General features: G+C 53.3%; 1 protein-coding gene across 1 annotated transcript in view; it reads right to left on the minus strand.

Moving 5' to 3' along the window:
- FBXL16 (F-box and leucine rich repeat protein 16) overlaps positions 1–14,951 on the minus strand; it is a 93,328-nt gene that overhangs the window by 24,789 nt on the left and 53,588 nt on the right. The window contains exon 2 of the mRNA XM_044980418.1: positions 1,050–1,768. Within this exon, the coding sequence (XP_044836353.1) occupies positions 1,050–1,754 (705 nt within the window). The 5' untranslated portion in view covers positions 1,755–1,768. The remainder of the gene's footprint in view (positions 1–1,049; positions 1,769–14,951) is intronic.

A 14,951-nucleotide genomic window follows, 5' to 3' on the forward strand; every position in this document is an offset into this window, starting at 1 on the left:
ACAAAGCAGGCAGCCAAATAATGTTATAGCGAAGCATTGTACAATTTTAAATGGAGCATGTTCTGTAATTGATCAGGGCTGTAAGATCGAAACAACGTTAAGCGAGAGAATGTTAAATGGGGAGTTACTGTATTCCAACTCCGAGGGAAGATAGTGAGGTGGAACTATGGGGGTGTCAGAAGGAAGCAATCTGTTTAGCTGACACAGATCTGTTTAACTAGCTCCCAGCCTCCCAGGGAAGGGAGGAATCATGGGAATTTGTAGCCAATATATTTGGATACAAAGCATTCTCTCTGTACTGTGGCTACAGAATTAAAGGAGTGTGTTTTCTCTTGCACTGCACTGCACTATGGCAAGTGAGAGTCTGGGCACTTAGGGAGAGGCTCACACCAGCAATCAGAGAGGTGTTAGGCTGATCTTGTGGCTAAGGCACTGGCCTAAACCTTAGGTCTGGTGGATTCAATTCCTTGCTCTACCACAACCTTCCTATGTGATCTTGGATAGTTCACTTAAAATCCCTCTGGGCCTCAGCTGCCCATACATACAATGGACATAACAACACTTCCTTCCTGTCTCTTGCCTGAGACTCTGAGATCTTTGGGGCAGTGATGGTGTGTCTATACAGCACCTACCACAATGAGGCCCTGCTCACAATTGGGACCTGAGGTGCTACTTCTGTAATAACAGTCCAGCTGTGGTGTGATTGACCCAGAAATAGCAGGCATGGCTCACTAGAGACAGAGATTGGATGGAATTCAGACCCCAAAGAGAGGCAGGATTGTTTCGGGGTCATAAGGAATAATGGGATGGAATTCAGCAATGGCAAATTAAGTGAGTTCTATGGGGCTGTGGAAAAGACTTCCCAGGAAGTGCTGGGAGTACCATCATTTGAGACATTTCAAACCAGACTGGAGAGAAGGCTAGAAAACATGTGACCAGGAAGAACCCTGCCTTGCTCCCGGGAGCTGGACTGCAGTGAACAGAAGTCTTCCATCACTCAGCCGCATCTCGGTGGTTCCCGGTAGCCAGACTGGGGGCAGGAGACCTACCTCGAGCCCTGCGTCCGTGATGGTCGATCTCTTAAGGCTCATGGACTTCACCCCTTTCTTGGACAGGGGGTAGTTGTCAATGAACTCACAAATGTCCAGGTCCGAGACCCCCACCAGACAAAAGCTGTCAAAGCCCCGTACAGCAAAGCCCTGGAGGTTAACAAACTCCTTCTCACTGCTGGGCAGGGTGTTGTAGAGCTCTTTGGTGTGCAGCACTGGTGTCAGGCCTACCCAGAACTTGGACTGGTACAGGACCCGCCTCCACACCTTACACACCTGGGCCAGGACACATTTCTCACAGGCTGAAAAGTACCAGAACAAGCGGTTGAGGATCTTCTCATCCACAGCAAGCTGCCTTTCTGTGGGGGAGCCAGGGTGCCTCTCTGGGGAGGGGTGCTCATTTGTCGGGGAGGCCTCACTCAAGTTCAGTCCCACCATGGAGGTGCTGGAAGGGGACGGCACCCCTGCCAGAGTTGCCAAGGACAGCGGTGATGCCAGACTGGGTATGGGAAGGTCACTGTGATTGGATAAGGCTGGGCTGATGATAGCAGGCACGGAAGAAGGCTGGCACAGCCGGTTTTTCACTGCTGGTGTCCCTTTGGTGATGCTGGCAGAGCCAAGTCCATTGGGCTGGTTGGGGATCTTCACCAATCCATTCCGGGGTAAACATGGGGGCTTGGTGTCACCAGTACTCTGGTTCGACATCTTCTACGGTCACTCTGGAACACAATGGGGAGAGGTTAGAGGGCAGTTCTCCCTCCCGGCTGCCTGTCTGGAGACCTGTTGGGAAAGGGAGGAGCCTGAGATGTACATGGAAACCCAGGGCAAAGCCGAGATGCGAGGCCAACTGAATCTAGAGGTGCTCTAAGAATCTCACTTTGTCCTGCCCCTTCCCTGTGTGTGTTACATCTCCAGAGACTTCCACTGACTATGGCCTTAAATGCTCCACCTGGTCTGCACATGGTGGGGCTCTGGCCCAGGGGGCAATGTCGTTCAGTGGACCTGCCCCTCAAGGGCAGTTGGGATATTAATGCTCCAGGACTGCAGTTACCTGGCTGAAGCTCTTAGTTAAAAAAATGGCCTGAACATGCAACTGATGCCCAAGGGGGAATGGTTTTATAGGTAAAGGCTATGGCTGAGAGTCTGGAATTCTGAAAACTCATTGCAGGAGGCCCATCCATCAAGAAGGAACATTTTCTTTCTGTCCCTTCCCAGCTGAATCACTCACTTGACCATCAGCCCTACAATGTGAGTCACAACTCTGCAACAAAAGGAATTGGGATTCCATGACTGTAACTGCACAGTGTAGGGATACTCTGGGAGGAAACCTGATGCCTTTTTCTATTTCCACAGATAAGGGGAGCTGAGTGGGAATGGGACAATCCGTCTTGCAGTTTTACTTTCAAATTGCAGCAATCCTGGGTCTCCAGACAAGCCAATCTTCTCTTCCTGTGTCAAATGTTTATCCCAGCATGTGCCACTAGAGGCCGCCATTCTCCTCCATATATAAGTAGACCCAGTGCAATTCAAAAGGCAAGGATGGGACAATAACAGGAATCTCTAAATCTGATGTGTTTGTAGTGGAAGGGGTGAGGGCAGGGGGTGTGTGGAGCTCTGAAAGGCCTCTCTCTCTCTGTCTCTCTCTCTCTCCCCCCTTCTCACTGTCATATCTGGGACCTGCATACTGGAAACTCAGGAGCAGACTTTTTTTTGCTGGCAAAAGCCATGATGTTCAAAAGAATGCTTGCCACGCCATTCTCAACTCACCTTGATGAGACCACAGGGCTCTTTGGCCCTGCACCAGCACCACCACGGCACAATGGGGTGTAATGCTGGGGGGGCACTCCTCCCTTTGCCACCCTCATGCAATCTCACTGGCTCAATGGGATCCCTCAAGGGGGGAGCTCAGGGCAGAATCTGGACTAAATCAAACAGTCTTTCCTTCCTCTTTACAATCAGTGGAAGGCAGCACTTAAACATGGCCTTTTATCTCCTTGGGTTGGAAAGCAACACCCATGTCTCTTTGTTATATGTTTGTACAGTGTCTTGCATACCAGTGCTAAGGATACCGTAATCCACACAATAAATAATAATGTTCTGAAGACTTCATTCCTGGTGCAAAATAAACCTGTAGAGGAATAGGGATAAGGTTAGCACAGTTTGATGCTCAGGAGGGTGTTGGGTGGGCTGTTTAACTGGGTTCTGATCCTGCTCCAACTGGAGACATTGGCAAAACTTCCATTGGGCCTGATTCATCTATACCAGTGCACACTAGGTGTAAAACACTAGAGATGAAATCCTGATCCCACTGATGTCAATAGGAGCTATGCCATTGACATAATGGTCTGGGATTTCACCCACTATCCTGAATTATTATTTAACCCAAGACTCTTTGTACCAGGGCCGCCCAGAGGATTCCGGGGGCCCGGGGTCTTCGGTGGCGGGGGGCCCTTCCGTTCCGGGACCCGCCACCGAAGTGCCCCGAAGACCCGCAGCGGGGGCCCCCCCGCTGCCGAATTACCGCCGAAGCGGGACCCGCCACCGAAGTGCAGCCCGGTCTTCGGCGGTAATTTGGCGGCGGGGGGCTCCCCGCCGCGGGTCTTCAGGGCACTTCGCCAGCAGGTCCCAGAACGGAAGGGCCCCCCGCCGCCGAATTACCGCCGAAGACCGAGCTGAACTTCGGCGGCGGGTCCCGCTCAGTCTTCGGCGGTAATTCACCAGCGGGGGGGTCCTTCCGCCCCAGAGCGGAAGGACCCCCCGCCGGCGAAGACCGGGAGCGAAGAAGCTCCTGCGCCCGGGCCCCGCAAGAGTTTTCCGGGCCCCCCGGAGCGAGTGAGGGACCCTGCTCCAGGGGCCCCGAAAAACTCTCGTGGGGGCCCCTGTGGGGCTCGGGGCCTGGGGCAAATTGCCCCTCTTGCCCCCCTCTGGGCAGCCCTGCGTTGTACCACTCTGGACAGTGACCTTAACATGGGTGTGAATGGAAGTGACCCCACTTTGCCCCTCTAGAGCAGTGTCAAGGGGCTTTAGTGTAGATGAGACACTGGCCCTACCCTTCTAATTTGGTAGCATTTTACACCTATCTTACAATGATATAAATGCCTGCCCCAGGTGTGGGGCAATGGAGAACTGGGACCATTGACATAGGAATGTTCATAGTTGTATTAGCCACAATGAAAATATATATGGGCTATGAGCCATCATGATTCCGGGCACCAGCTGAGTGCCAGCCATGTTAATGCATAGCTGTCCATCAAGAGCTTTCTTGCACCTTTCTGGGGGCAGCTGGTATTGGCCACTATCAAAGACAGTGGATATTTGGTTTGATCTGTTATGACAAGACCTTTCTTCACTGGGCGCAGGATGGGGGGGCTGGATGCTGATCCCACCCTTCTTCGTTCTAGGAATGTGTGTGTCGCAGGAGAACAGGAGCAAGAACCAGGGGCAGTATAGTGCTGCTCTCAGAGCTGGATTCTCAAGTGGGGCAGCTAAGTAAGGTGAAGGGCAGGGCCAACACCTGACTCCCTATCTGAACCAGCCAGTGGGTAGCAGCTGGTGAGGGAGGACTGCAAACTGTACCTTGTTAAGAGGTATGAGAGTGACTGTTGCTGCATGTGCTCCTAGCACCTGGAGGCATCATGCCTGCCCATTGCCGTGGGTGGCTAAAAGCGGCAGTGGAGCCCGGAGTTCACTGCCTGTAAGGTTTGCAGAGTGTTATTCTGCATATCAATCATCCTGTGTGCATTACAAATGAATAAACAGGTATTTTGTTTAAAAATCACTGTAATGGGGATTGCATGGCTACAGCACCAGACAGTGCTTGCGGGGGGAGGGGTAAGGACAACATGTCAACTACAGTTTGTTACTAAAAACTGTTGCTTGTTTCCAGGCAAAATCTTACATGAATTTGTCCCCAGTGCATTAATATGGCCAGGAGGGAATTTCCTTCCTGACCCCAGGCTGTTGGCTGGTGCACTGAATCATGATGGTTCATAGCCCATACACATTTTCATTGCGGCTAATACAACTATGAACATTCCTATGTCAATAGTCATTGCCATGCACCTGGGGCAGGCATTGATATCATTGTAAGATAGGCAGGGCCGGCTCCAGGTACCAGCCCAGCAAGCAGGTGCTTGGGACGGCCAACGGAGCAGGGCGGCATGTCCGGCTCTTCGGCAGCAGGTCCCTCACTCCCTCTTGGAGCGAAGGACCGGCCGCCGAATTGCCGCCGAAGACTGAAGCGGTGGCGGTAAAGCTGCAGATCGTGATCGCGGCCTTTTTTTTTCTTTTTTCCTTTTTGCTGCTTGGGGCAGCAAAAACCCTGGAGCCAGCCCTGAAGATAGGTGTAAAATGCTATGAAATTAGAAGAGTATGGCCCACTTCTCATCTACACTAAAGCCTTGTACACTGCAGAGTAGACAAAAAGTTATGCTGCTTTAATTAAACCACTGCTGCCTGCCCACACTGTGCTCCTTGTGTCAGCAGAGCACATCCACACTAGCAGCTCTTGTATCAACACAGAGAGCAGTGCACTGTGGGTAGGTAGCTATCCCACTGTGCAACTGGTCACAGGGTAATTTGGGAAGGGTTTGCAATGCCTCATGGGGCAGTACAGTGTAACATGATGCAGATTTCTCAAACCCATCATTCCATGGGTTGTCTACTAAATTGTCAGCCACCTTTCAACTAAAGTGTGTGTAGGGAGGGGGAGGGAGGGTGTGACAGGAAGTGTGGAGGGGAAGAGACAGAAAAAGAATGTGTGTTGGGGAAGTCTGTGTACTGAGGGAGAGTGTGTCGGCATGCTGTCTCTTTAAGTTCAGATAGAAGCCTGAGCAACCAACTCTGGGGGAGGGGACACCCCCCCCCCCCCGCACATCAGCCCCTGGCTCTGCACAGCACAGCAGTTTCTCTCCCCTTCCTTCCTTCCTCCCCCACCCCCTTCAGCAGCAGCCTACTCTGCCTGCATATGGTTTTGTGACAGGGGTGGCAGGTTTGTAGAAATTTTGGTGGTGCCCAGAACCTGCCCCCACCCAAACTCCGCCCCCCACCTGCCCAAGGCTCTGGGAGGGAGTTTGGGTGGGGGAGGAGGTCTGGGGTGTAGGCCCTAGGCTGGGGTAGGGGATTGGGGTGCAGCGTGCAGGCTCTGGGAGGAAGTTTGGGGATAGGATGGGGTGCAGAGGTGTGGGGTGTGGAAGGGGCTCAGGGCTTGGGCAGAGGGTTGGGGTGTAGGGGGTGAGGGCTCTGTCTGGGGCTGGGAATCAGGTGTTTGGGGTGTTTGGAGAGGCTCAGCGCTCGGGCAGGGGCTTGGGGTGCAGGGGGATGAGGGCTCCGGCTGGGACTGGGTATAAGGTGTTTGGGGTGCTGGAGGGGCTCAGGCAGAGGGTTGGGGTGCAGGGGGATGAGGGCTCTGGCTGACACTGGGGATAAGGTGTTTGGGGTGCTGGAGGGGCTCAGGGCTCGGGCGGAGGGTTGAGGGTGTGGTGGGGGGTGAAAGCTCTGGCTGGGGGTGTGGGCTCTGGGGTGGGGCAGGGCTGGGGATGAGTTTGAGGTGCAGGCAGGCTGCTCCGGGACAGGGGCTAGAGAGGAGGACTCCCCCCAGCCCTTTCCCTGCTGGCAGCAGTGAGCTCTGGGGGAGGAGCCCCTCCTTTCCTGCCCCCCCCAGCAACACACGGTCACTGCATGTGCTCCTAGGGCCCCTCTCAGGTCCAGGAATGTCCCTCGCCTCCCCCGTGGTGGGTGCCGGGGGTTGCTGCGTATGCCTCCTCCCCTGCTGTTGCCTTTGGCTGTAGCTTCACTGGGGGGTGAGGGGTGGTGCTGCCTCCTTGCCCAGCATGGGGCAGGAGCAGTGACTGCGGGCGGGGGGACGGACGACACCTATGCTGCTGGAGGGTCCTGCCGGAAAAGGGAAGGGTCTGAGGGGGAAGGGCAGGCTCAGAGTCAGTCTGCCATGGCAGTGGAGATGGGGGGCACTAGGACCCCGAGGCAGCAGTTTCTGCAGGGAGGCAACATGGAGCTGCAGGGAAGAGACAGTGTGTCAGTTTTCAGAGTAGCAGCCATGCTCCGGAGCCCCGGGAAGGCAAGAGGGGGACAGGGGAGGCACGGGGGGAGGGGGGCCGTGGAGGACACCCGGCCCCAAATATTGGTGGAGCTGGGCCCCTGGGCTCTAAATATTGCTGGTGCCCGAGCACCACGTGGCTATGGAACTCGCCGCCCATGTTCTGTGATTCCCTCCGAGTTCTCCCACAGCCTCTTCAACTGCTGGGAGCGGCATCCTCAGCAGCTCTGTGAGCCCTCCGTGCTGAGGAATGTCAAAAATTCCCAGAGTTTTAAAAGAGGGACATGTGACAAGTCCCCCCCCCCGGTGCCACCTGGAACTGGGGTACCGCTGAGCCCTCTGACCCAGTAGCCTGGGCTCCCTCTCCCACTGTGCTGCTATGACAAGCTGTAGACACATTCCTAGTCTTACACTTTCACCAGCATACACACAGGTAGGGACACACCCAGCTGCAGTTACATGCAGGCTCTCTGACCAGCCACTGCAAGTGAACCAACAATAGAGAAGCTACAGCCAAAAATAACCTCCAGCTTTCCAGTCTCAGACCCCAGAGCTAGGGCCAGCTTTAGGCTGATTCCCCCGATTCCTCGGAATCGGGCCCCACGCCTAAGAGGGGCCAGCGTTGAAGAGTTTTTTTCACCAAAACTGGCATTGCAGTATGTACACCTCCACTGTTTTGCCACCAAAAGCTGCCTTTTGCCAACAAAACTCTGCAGTGTAGACAAGGCCTTAGGCCCCTTGACACAATTCTGGAGGGGCAAAGTGGGCTCAATTCCATTCACACCCATGTTAAGGTCACTGTCCAGAGTGGTACAAAGGGCCTTGGTTCAGATGATAATTCAGGACAGAGGGTGAAATTCTGGCCCCATTAAGCCAATGACAAAGCTCCTATTGTGTTCAATACAGCCAAGATTTCGCCCCTAATATTTTACACCTACAGTGCACAGGTATAGATGGATCAGGCCAATGGGAATTTTGCTACTGACTTAAGTGAGAGCAGGATCAGGCCCTATATGGATAAACAAGCTCAGTAGCTCACCCCACCTGCTGTGTTCATGCCCCTTTTTAATTCATTTAGCTTCAGATGGATTTTGTAGTAAACAAGGTTCAAAGAGGATGGAGCAAGGCTGTTCTCAGTGGTGGCAGATGACAGAACAAGGAGCAATGGTCTCAAGTGCAGTGAGGGAGGTCTAGGTTGGATATTAGGAAACACTATTTCACTAGGAGGGTGGTGAAGCACTGGAATGGGTTACCTAGGGAGGTGGTGGAATCTCTATCATTAGAGGTTTTTAAGGCCTGGCTTGACAAAGCCTTGGCTGGGATGATTTAGTTGGGGTTGGTTCTCCTTTGAGCAGGGGGTTGGACTAGATGACTTCCTGAGGTCTCTTCCAACCCTAATCTTCTATGATTCTAAGGTTACTAGCATAAACGAACACAGAAGCAGGGCAGTTGGCACCACTGTGAGACGAGCGCATCTAGAATTTGTGATCCCAGACTATTTTAGGCTCATCCATTCAGGGAGCAGGGCCATTCAGTGGGAGCTCCAGCTCCACCCAGCTTGGAATTGCAGACATGCACTGAAGCACTCACCAATGAACCATGGACCAAGAGTTGGCAACAGGTATTAGTGAGCAGTGCTGGAGACTGGTTAGACTAAAGACAATCGGGATCTGCTAATGGACACTTTGTGGAATAAATCAGAGGTTCTCAACATGTTCTTGTGTGACCCCCATCTTAATAATGAGGTTGGCCAGGGCAACCTGCTCCCCGCATTGGGCGTGGCCCCACCTCGCTTCCCATTCACAGGACGTGCCTCCCTCCAGCTTTTCATCCCCTGGCTTCACCTCCTGTTCCATTATGATTAGTATGGCTGTATTTGTTAGGCAGCATGATCCAGGTGATGGAAGAGGCATCTGGAAGCCAAGAGCTGCCTAGGCCTAATCCTGGCCTGTGGTGTTCAGTCATCACCAGTTTCAACTAGCTCTTCCCAGAGCCTCTTAAAGGCACAGTGCTCCACATGGCGCTCCATACAGTGTTGAGTAAGTCATCCCTCCCTGTGGCTCATAAGAACGGCCATACTGGGTCAGACCAAAGGTCCATCTAGCTCAGTATCCTGTCTTCCAACAGTGGCAAATGCCAGGTGCCCCAGAAGGAACAGAACAGGCAATCATCAAGTGATCCATCCCCTGTTGCCCATTCCCAGCTTCTGGCAAACAGAGGCTAGGGACACCATCCCTGCCCATCCTGGCTAATAGCCATTGATGGATCTATCCTCCATGAACTTATCTAGTTCTTTTCTGAACCCCATTATAGTCTTGGCCTTCACAACATCCTCTGTCAAGGAGTTCCACAGGTTGACCACATGTTGTGTGAAAAAATACTTCCTTTTGTTTGTTTTAAACCTGCTGCCTATTAATTTCATTTGGACCCCTAGTTCCTGTGTTATAAGGAGGAGTAAATAACACTTCCTTATTTACTTTCTCTACACCAGTCATGATTTTATAGACCTCTATCATATCCCCCCTTAGTCGTCTCTTTTCCAAGCTGAAAAGTCCCAGTCTTATTAATTGTTCCTCATATGGAACCTGTTCCATATCTCTAATAATTTTTGTTGTCCTTTTCCAATTCCAATATATCTTTTTTGAGATGGAGCGACCACATCTGCATGCAGTATTCAAGATGTGGTTGTACCATGGATTTATATAGAGGCAATATGATATTTTATGTCTTATTATCTATACCTTTCTTAATGATTCCTGAAGGGAAGAGGCTGAGGAGAAACTGTAGGGTAGGACTTGCCCCAGACTATGGAGTTCTTAGGTCAGCCCCCAGCTGCCCCCATCCTTGTGTATGGACCTGTCTCCTGCTGCAGAAACCACCCCTCTGCAGGCACTGGTATTTGGGCTCAGCCTGGCTCAAGATGGAGCCTGGGAGAATGCAGCTTAGGGCAACTGTGAGCTGCTTCATTCCACACACACTAACTGTGGTTCTTGGGCTCCTGGCAAGCTGCTGCCATGGACCTCCATTGAACAAAGTCTGGCTGCTCTTTGTGTAGAGGATAGATTGACAGAGGGCACTGCCCATCACAGAAAAGGGAATGGCCTGGGTCACACACTGTTCAGCACATGGTAAATATTGTCATCTGCCTTTGTGAATGGAACACTAAGACATGGTCCCTGATGGTTCATGACCTGCTGTTTTCTGAACGTGATGGAAAAGGCTCCATCTGATTCAGCACTTGTGTTCTGCCCAGTTGCCAACAGGACTGGTTCGTTGGTTCAAGACCAGAGGGGCTACATGGCAAATGACTGAGCAGCATCCTAGTGGCTCCTGCCATCCTCAGGTTTTTACTGCCTTATACACAAGGCCTGAGACTGATCTCACCTACATTGGGATAAATCAGGAGTAACTCCACTGAAGTTAAGGAGCTTACCTGTATAAATCTAGTGGGAGTGAGATCACACTCAGTCCCAATGTCTCTGTGAAACAGTGCCATCAACAGGCTGGCAAGCTGCGTCCAAGAGGTGTGCAATGGAGCATGTCAGCCCAGTGGTGGGACAGTGATTTGTTAGGTTAACCTGGGGGGAAGGGAGATGCTTCTCATCCACCCTCCCTGTTGAAGGAAAAGGCCCAGGTAGGGACCATCGAATTGTGGAAGTAAATGCATGGTTACGCAGGTGGTGTTGGAGAGAGGGCTTTAAATTCTTCCACCATGAAATGTTGTTACAGGAAGAAGGATTGCTAGGAAGAGATGGGATCCACCTAACGAAGAGAGGGAAGAGCATCTTCACAGGCAGGCTTGCTAACTTAGTGAGGAGGGCTTTAAACTAGGTTCGCCGGGGGATGGAGATCTAAGCCCTGAGGGAAGTGGGGAAGTGGGGAGAAAACACAAGGAGGACGGTGCAACAGGGGAGGCCTCCTGATTCATACTGAGAAAATAGGGCAATTGGCTAGTTATCTTAGGTGCCTGTACATGAACACAAGAAGCCTGGGAAACAAGCAGGAAGAATTGGAAGTCTTGGCACAGTCAAGGAACTATGATGTAACTGGAATAACAGAGACTTGGTGGGGTAACTCACATGACTGGAGCATTGTCATGGATGGGAATAAACTGTTCAGGAAGGATAGACAGGGCAGAAAAGGTGGGGGAGTTGCGTTGTATGTAAGAGAGCCGTATGATTGCTCAGAGCTCCAGTATGAAACTGGAGAAGAGCTTTAGGTGCCTGCAGGGCCGGCTCTAACATTTTTGCTGCCCCAAGCAAAAAAAAAGAGCACCGCCCCACGTCCGTGAGCGGCGCGCCGCCCCCGCGAGTGCCGCGTTGCCAAACCCCTCCCCGAGCGTTGCGTCGCCCAAGTCCACGCCCCCCTGAGCACCGTGCCGCCTAAGCCCCCCCCTTCCCGAGCGTCGCGCCGCCCAAGTCCCCGCCACCCCGAGTGTTGCGCTGCCCAAGACCCCACCCCCCTGAGCATTGCGCCGCCCAAGTCCCCGCCCCCCAAGCGTTGCGTCGCGCCGCCCAAGTCCCCGCCCCCGAACGTTGTGTCGCGCCGCCCAAGCCCCCGCCCCCCTGAGCGTCGCTCCGCCCAAGTCCCCGCCCCCCTGAGCGTCGCGCCGCCCAAGTCCCCGCCCTCCCGAGCGTCGCATCGCCCAAGTCTCCGCCCCCCCGAGCGTCGCGTCGTGCTGCCCAAGTCCCCGCCCCCCCGGCGTCGCGTCGTGCTGCCCAAGTCCCTACCCCCCCGAGCATCGCGTCGCATCGCCCAAGTCTCCGCGCCCCCGAGCATTGCGTCGCACCGCCCAAGTCCCTGCCCCCCCGAGCGTCGCGTCACGCCGCCCAAGTCCCCACCCCCCCGAGCATCGCGTCGTGCCGCCCAAGTCCCTGCCCCTCCGAGCATCGCGTCATGCCACCCAAGTCACTGTCCCCCCGAGCGTCGCGTCATGCCGCCCAAGTCCCTGGCCCCTCGAGCGTTGCGTCACACCACCCATGTCCCCGCTCCCCCGAGCGCCGTGCCGCTGAAGCCCGCCGCCCGCCGAGTGTCGCGCTGCCCAAGTCCCCCTCCAACCTCCCCCAGCAACGCCCTGTCCCAAGGTGCTGCCCCAAGCACGTGCTTGGTAGGCTGGTGTCTGGAGCCAGCCCTGGGTGCCTGTTGAGTGCCTTTGGATTAAGTTTAGAAGCGAGAGTAACAAGGGTGATGTCATGGTGGGCGTCTGCTATAGACCACCAGACCCGGAGGATGAGGTAGACGAGGCTTTCTTCAGACAACTAACAGAAGTTTCCAGATCACAGGCCCTGGTTCTCATTGGGGACTTCAATCACCCTGACATCTGCTGGGAGAGCAATAAAGCAGTGCACAGACAATCCAGGAAGTTTTTGGAGAGTGTTGGGGACAACTTCCTGATGCAAGTGCTGGAGGAACCAACTAGGGGCCTCTTGACCTGCTGCTCACAAACAGGGAAGAATTGGTAGGGGAAGTAGAAGTGGGTGGCAACCTGGGCAGCAGTGACAATGAGATGGTCGAGTTCGGGATCCTGACAAAAGGAAGAAAGGAGAGCAGCAGAATACAGACCCTGGACTTCAGAAAAGCAGACTCTGACTCCCTCAGGGAACTGATGGGCAGGATCCCCTGGGAGGCTAATATAAGGGGGAAAGGAATCCAGGAGAGCTGGCCGTATTTCAAAGAAGCCTTATTGAAGGTGCAGGAACAAACCATCCTGATGTGCAAAAAGAATAGTAAATATGGCAGGCGCCCAGCTTGGCTTAACAGAGAAATCTTCGGTGAGCTTAAACACAAAAAGGAAGCTTACAGGAAGTGGAAACTTGGGCCTGGTCTACACTAGGACTTTAATTCGAATTTAGCAGCGTTAATTCGAAATAACCGTGCACCCGTCCACACCAGGAAGCCATTTAGTTCGACCTAGAGGGCTCTTTAGTTCGAATTCGGTACTCCACCCCGACGAGGGGAGTAGCGCTAAATTCGACATGGCTATGTCGAATTAGGCTAGATGTGGATGCAAATCGAACTTACTAGCTCCGGGAGCTATCCCACACTGCACCACTCTGTTGACGCTCTGGACAGCAGTCCGAGCTCGGATGCTCTGACCAGCCACACAGGAAAAGTCCCGGGAAAATCTGAATTCCTTTTCCTGTCTGGACAGTTAGAATCTCATTTCGTGGTTGGACATCGGGGCGAGCTCAGCAGCACCGGCAGCGATGCAGAGCTCTCCAGCAGAGGAGTTCATGTAATCTCTGAATAGAAAGAGGGACCCAGCATAGACTGACCGGGAACTCTTGGATCTGATCGGAGTGAGGGGCGAGGAGTCTCTGCTTTCGGAGCTGCGCTCCAAATAACGGAATGCAAAGACCTACGAGAAGGTCTCCAAAGCCATGAGAGACAGAGGATACAGCCGGGATGCAACGCAGCGCCGCGTGAAAATCAAGGACCCCAGACAAGGCTACCAAAAAAACAAAGCGGCAAACGGACGCTACGGAGCCTGCCACCACTGCCCCACCAGTGACCATGGACTCTGACGATGGGACAGTGTCAACGGACAATTCCTCGGCGATGTTCGCGGATGGGGAAGATGAAGAAGAGTTTCTGGAGGACGAGGCAGGCGACAGCGCTTACAACGCTGGTTTCCCCGACAGCCAGGATCTCTTCATTACCGTCACGGAGATCCCCTACCAACCCTCCCCGGCCATTAACCCGGATCCTGAATCAGGGGAAGGAGCAGTCGGTAAGTGCTTTAACCATGTAAACTTTTATTCTTAATATAACAGGAATCTGAAGTATGTGAAAAGGAGGTCTCTCTATATATGGGGATAGAACAGAAATCCTCCTGGGAGATCTCCACGAACCTCTCCTGGAGGTAATCGAAAAGCCTCCGCAGGAGGTTCCTGGGGAGAGCTGCCTTATTGGGTGCTCCGTGGTAGCACACTTTTCCGCGCCAGGCTTTCATGAGGTACTCAGGGAGCATTGCCTCCCCGAGCACAGCTGCGTAGGGCCCTGGTTTGTGCTGGCTTTCACGCAGCATGCGCTCTCTATCTCCTTCAGTGACCGTCCTCAGGGTGATCTCGCTCGGAGACTCCTGCATGTAATTAGGGGAATTACTGTAATGTTACGCCTGGTCCAAAGTATTTTTAAAAAATCTCCGGACAGACGGCATAGCAGAGACTCAGCACGCTGCTGTGTGACGAGCGTAACGGAAAGCCAAAGAATCAAATGGACACTCATGGAAGGAGGGGGGACTGAGGACGCAAGGTATCCCACAGTTCCTGCTGTCTCCGAAAAGGATTTGCATTCTTGGCTGAGCTCCAAATGCTTCTAGGGTCAAAAACAGTGTCCGCGGTGGGTCAGGGCATAGCTTGGCAATTTACGCAGCCCCCCAACCACCCCCAGAAGTGAAAGGGAAAACAATCCTCTCTTGACTCTTTTACATGTCACCCTATCTTTACTGAATGCTGCAGATAGACGCGATGGTGCAGCACTCAACACCAACATCCTTGCTCCCCCCACGCTATGGATGGCTGATGGTACAATACGACTGGTATCCGTCGTCGTCATCATCAGCCTATTAGCACATGGGGCAGTGCAAAAGGACTGGTAATCATGCAGACTACCATCCGTTAGGTCAATCAAGGGCGCCTGGCCCTAATTTTTCCTGGTAGATGGTACAATATGGCTGATAACCATCGTCATCATCGCCACAGGGGGCTGAGCTTCATCAGCCCCCAACCCTTCATGTGTAAAGAAAAGATTCAATTGCCCCTGGACTAGCAGCAGGATGCTGGGCTCCTCTCCTCCACACTCCTTAATGTCCTATCTGGACTATCATAGCAGCTGGAGGCTGCCTT

The sequence above is a fragment of the Mauremys mutica genome, chromosome 11 (genome assembly GCF_020497125.1).
Source record: "Mauremys mutica isolate MM-2020 ecotype Southern chromosome 11, ASM2049712v1, whole genome shotgun sequence".
Lineage (NCBI taxonomy): Eukaryota > Metazoa > Chordata > Testudines > Geoemydidae > Mauremys > Mauremys mutica.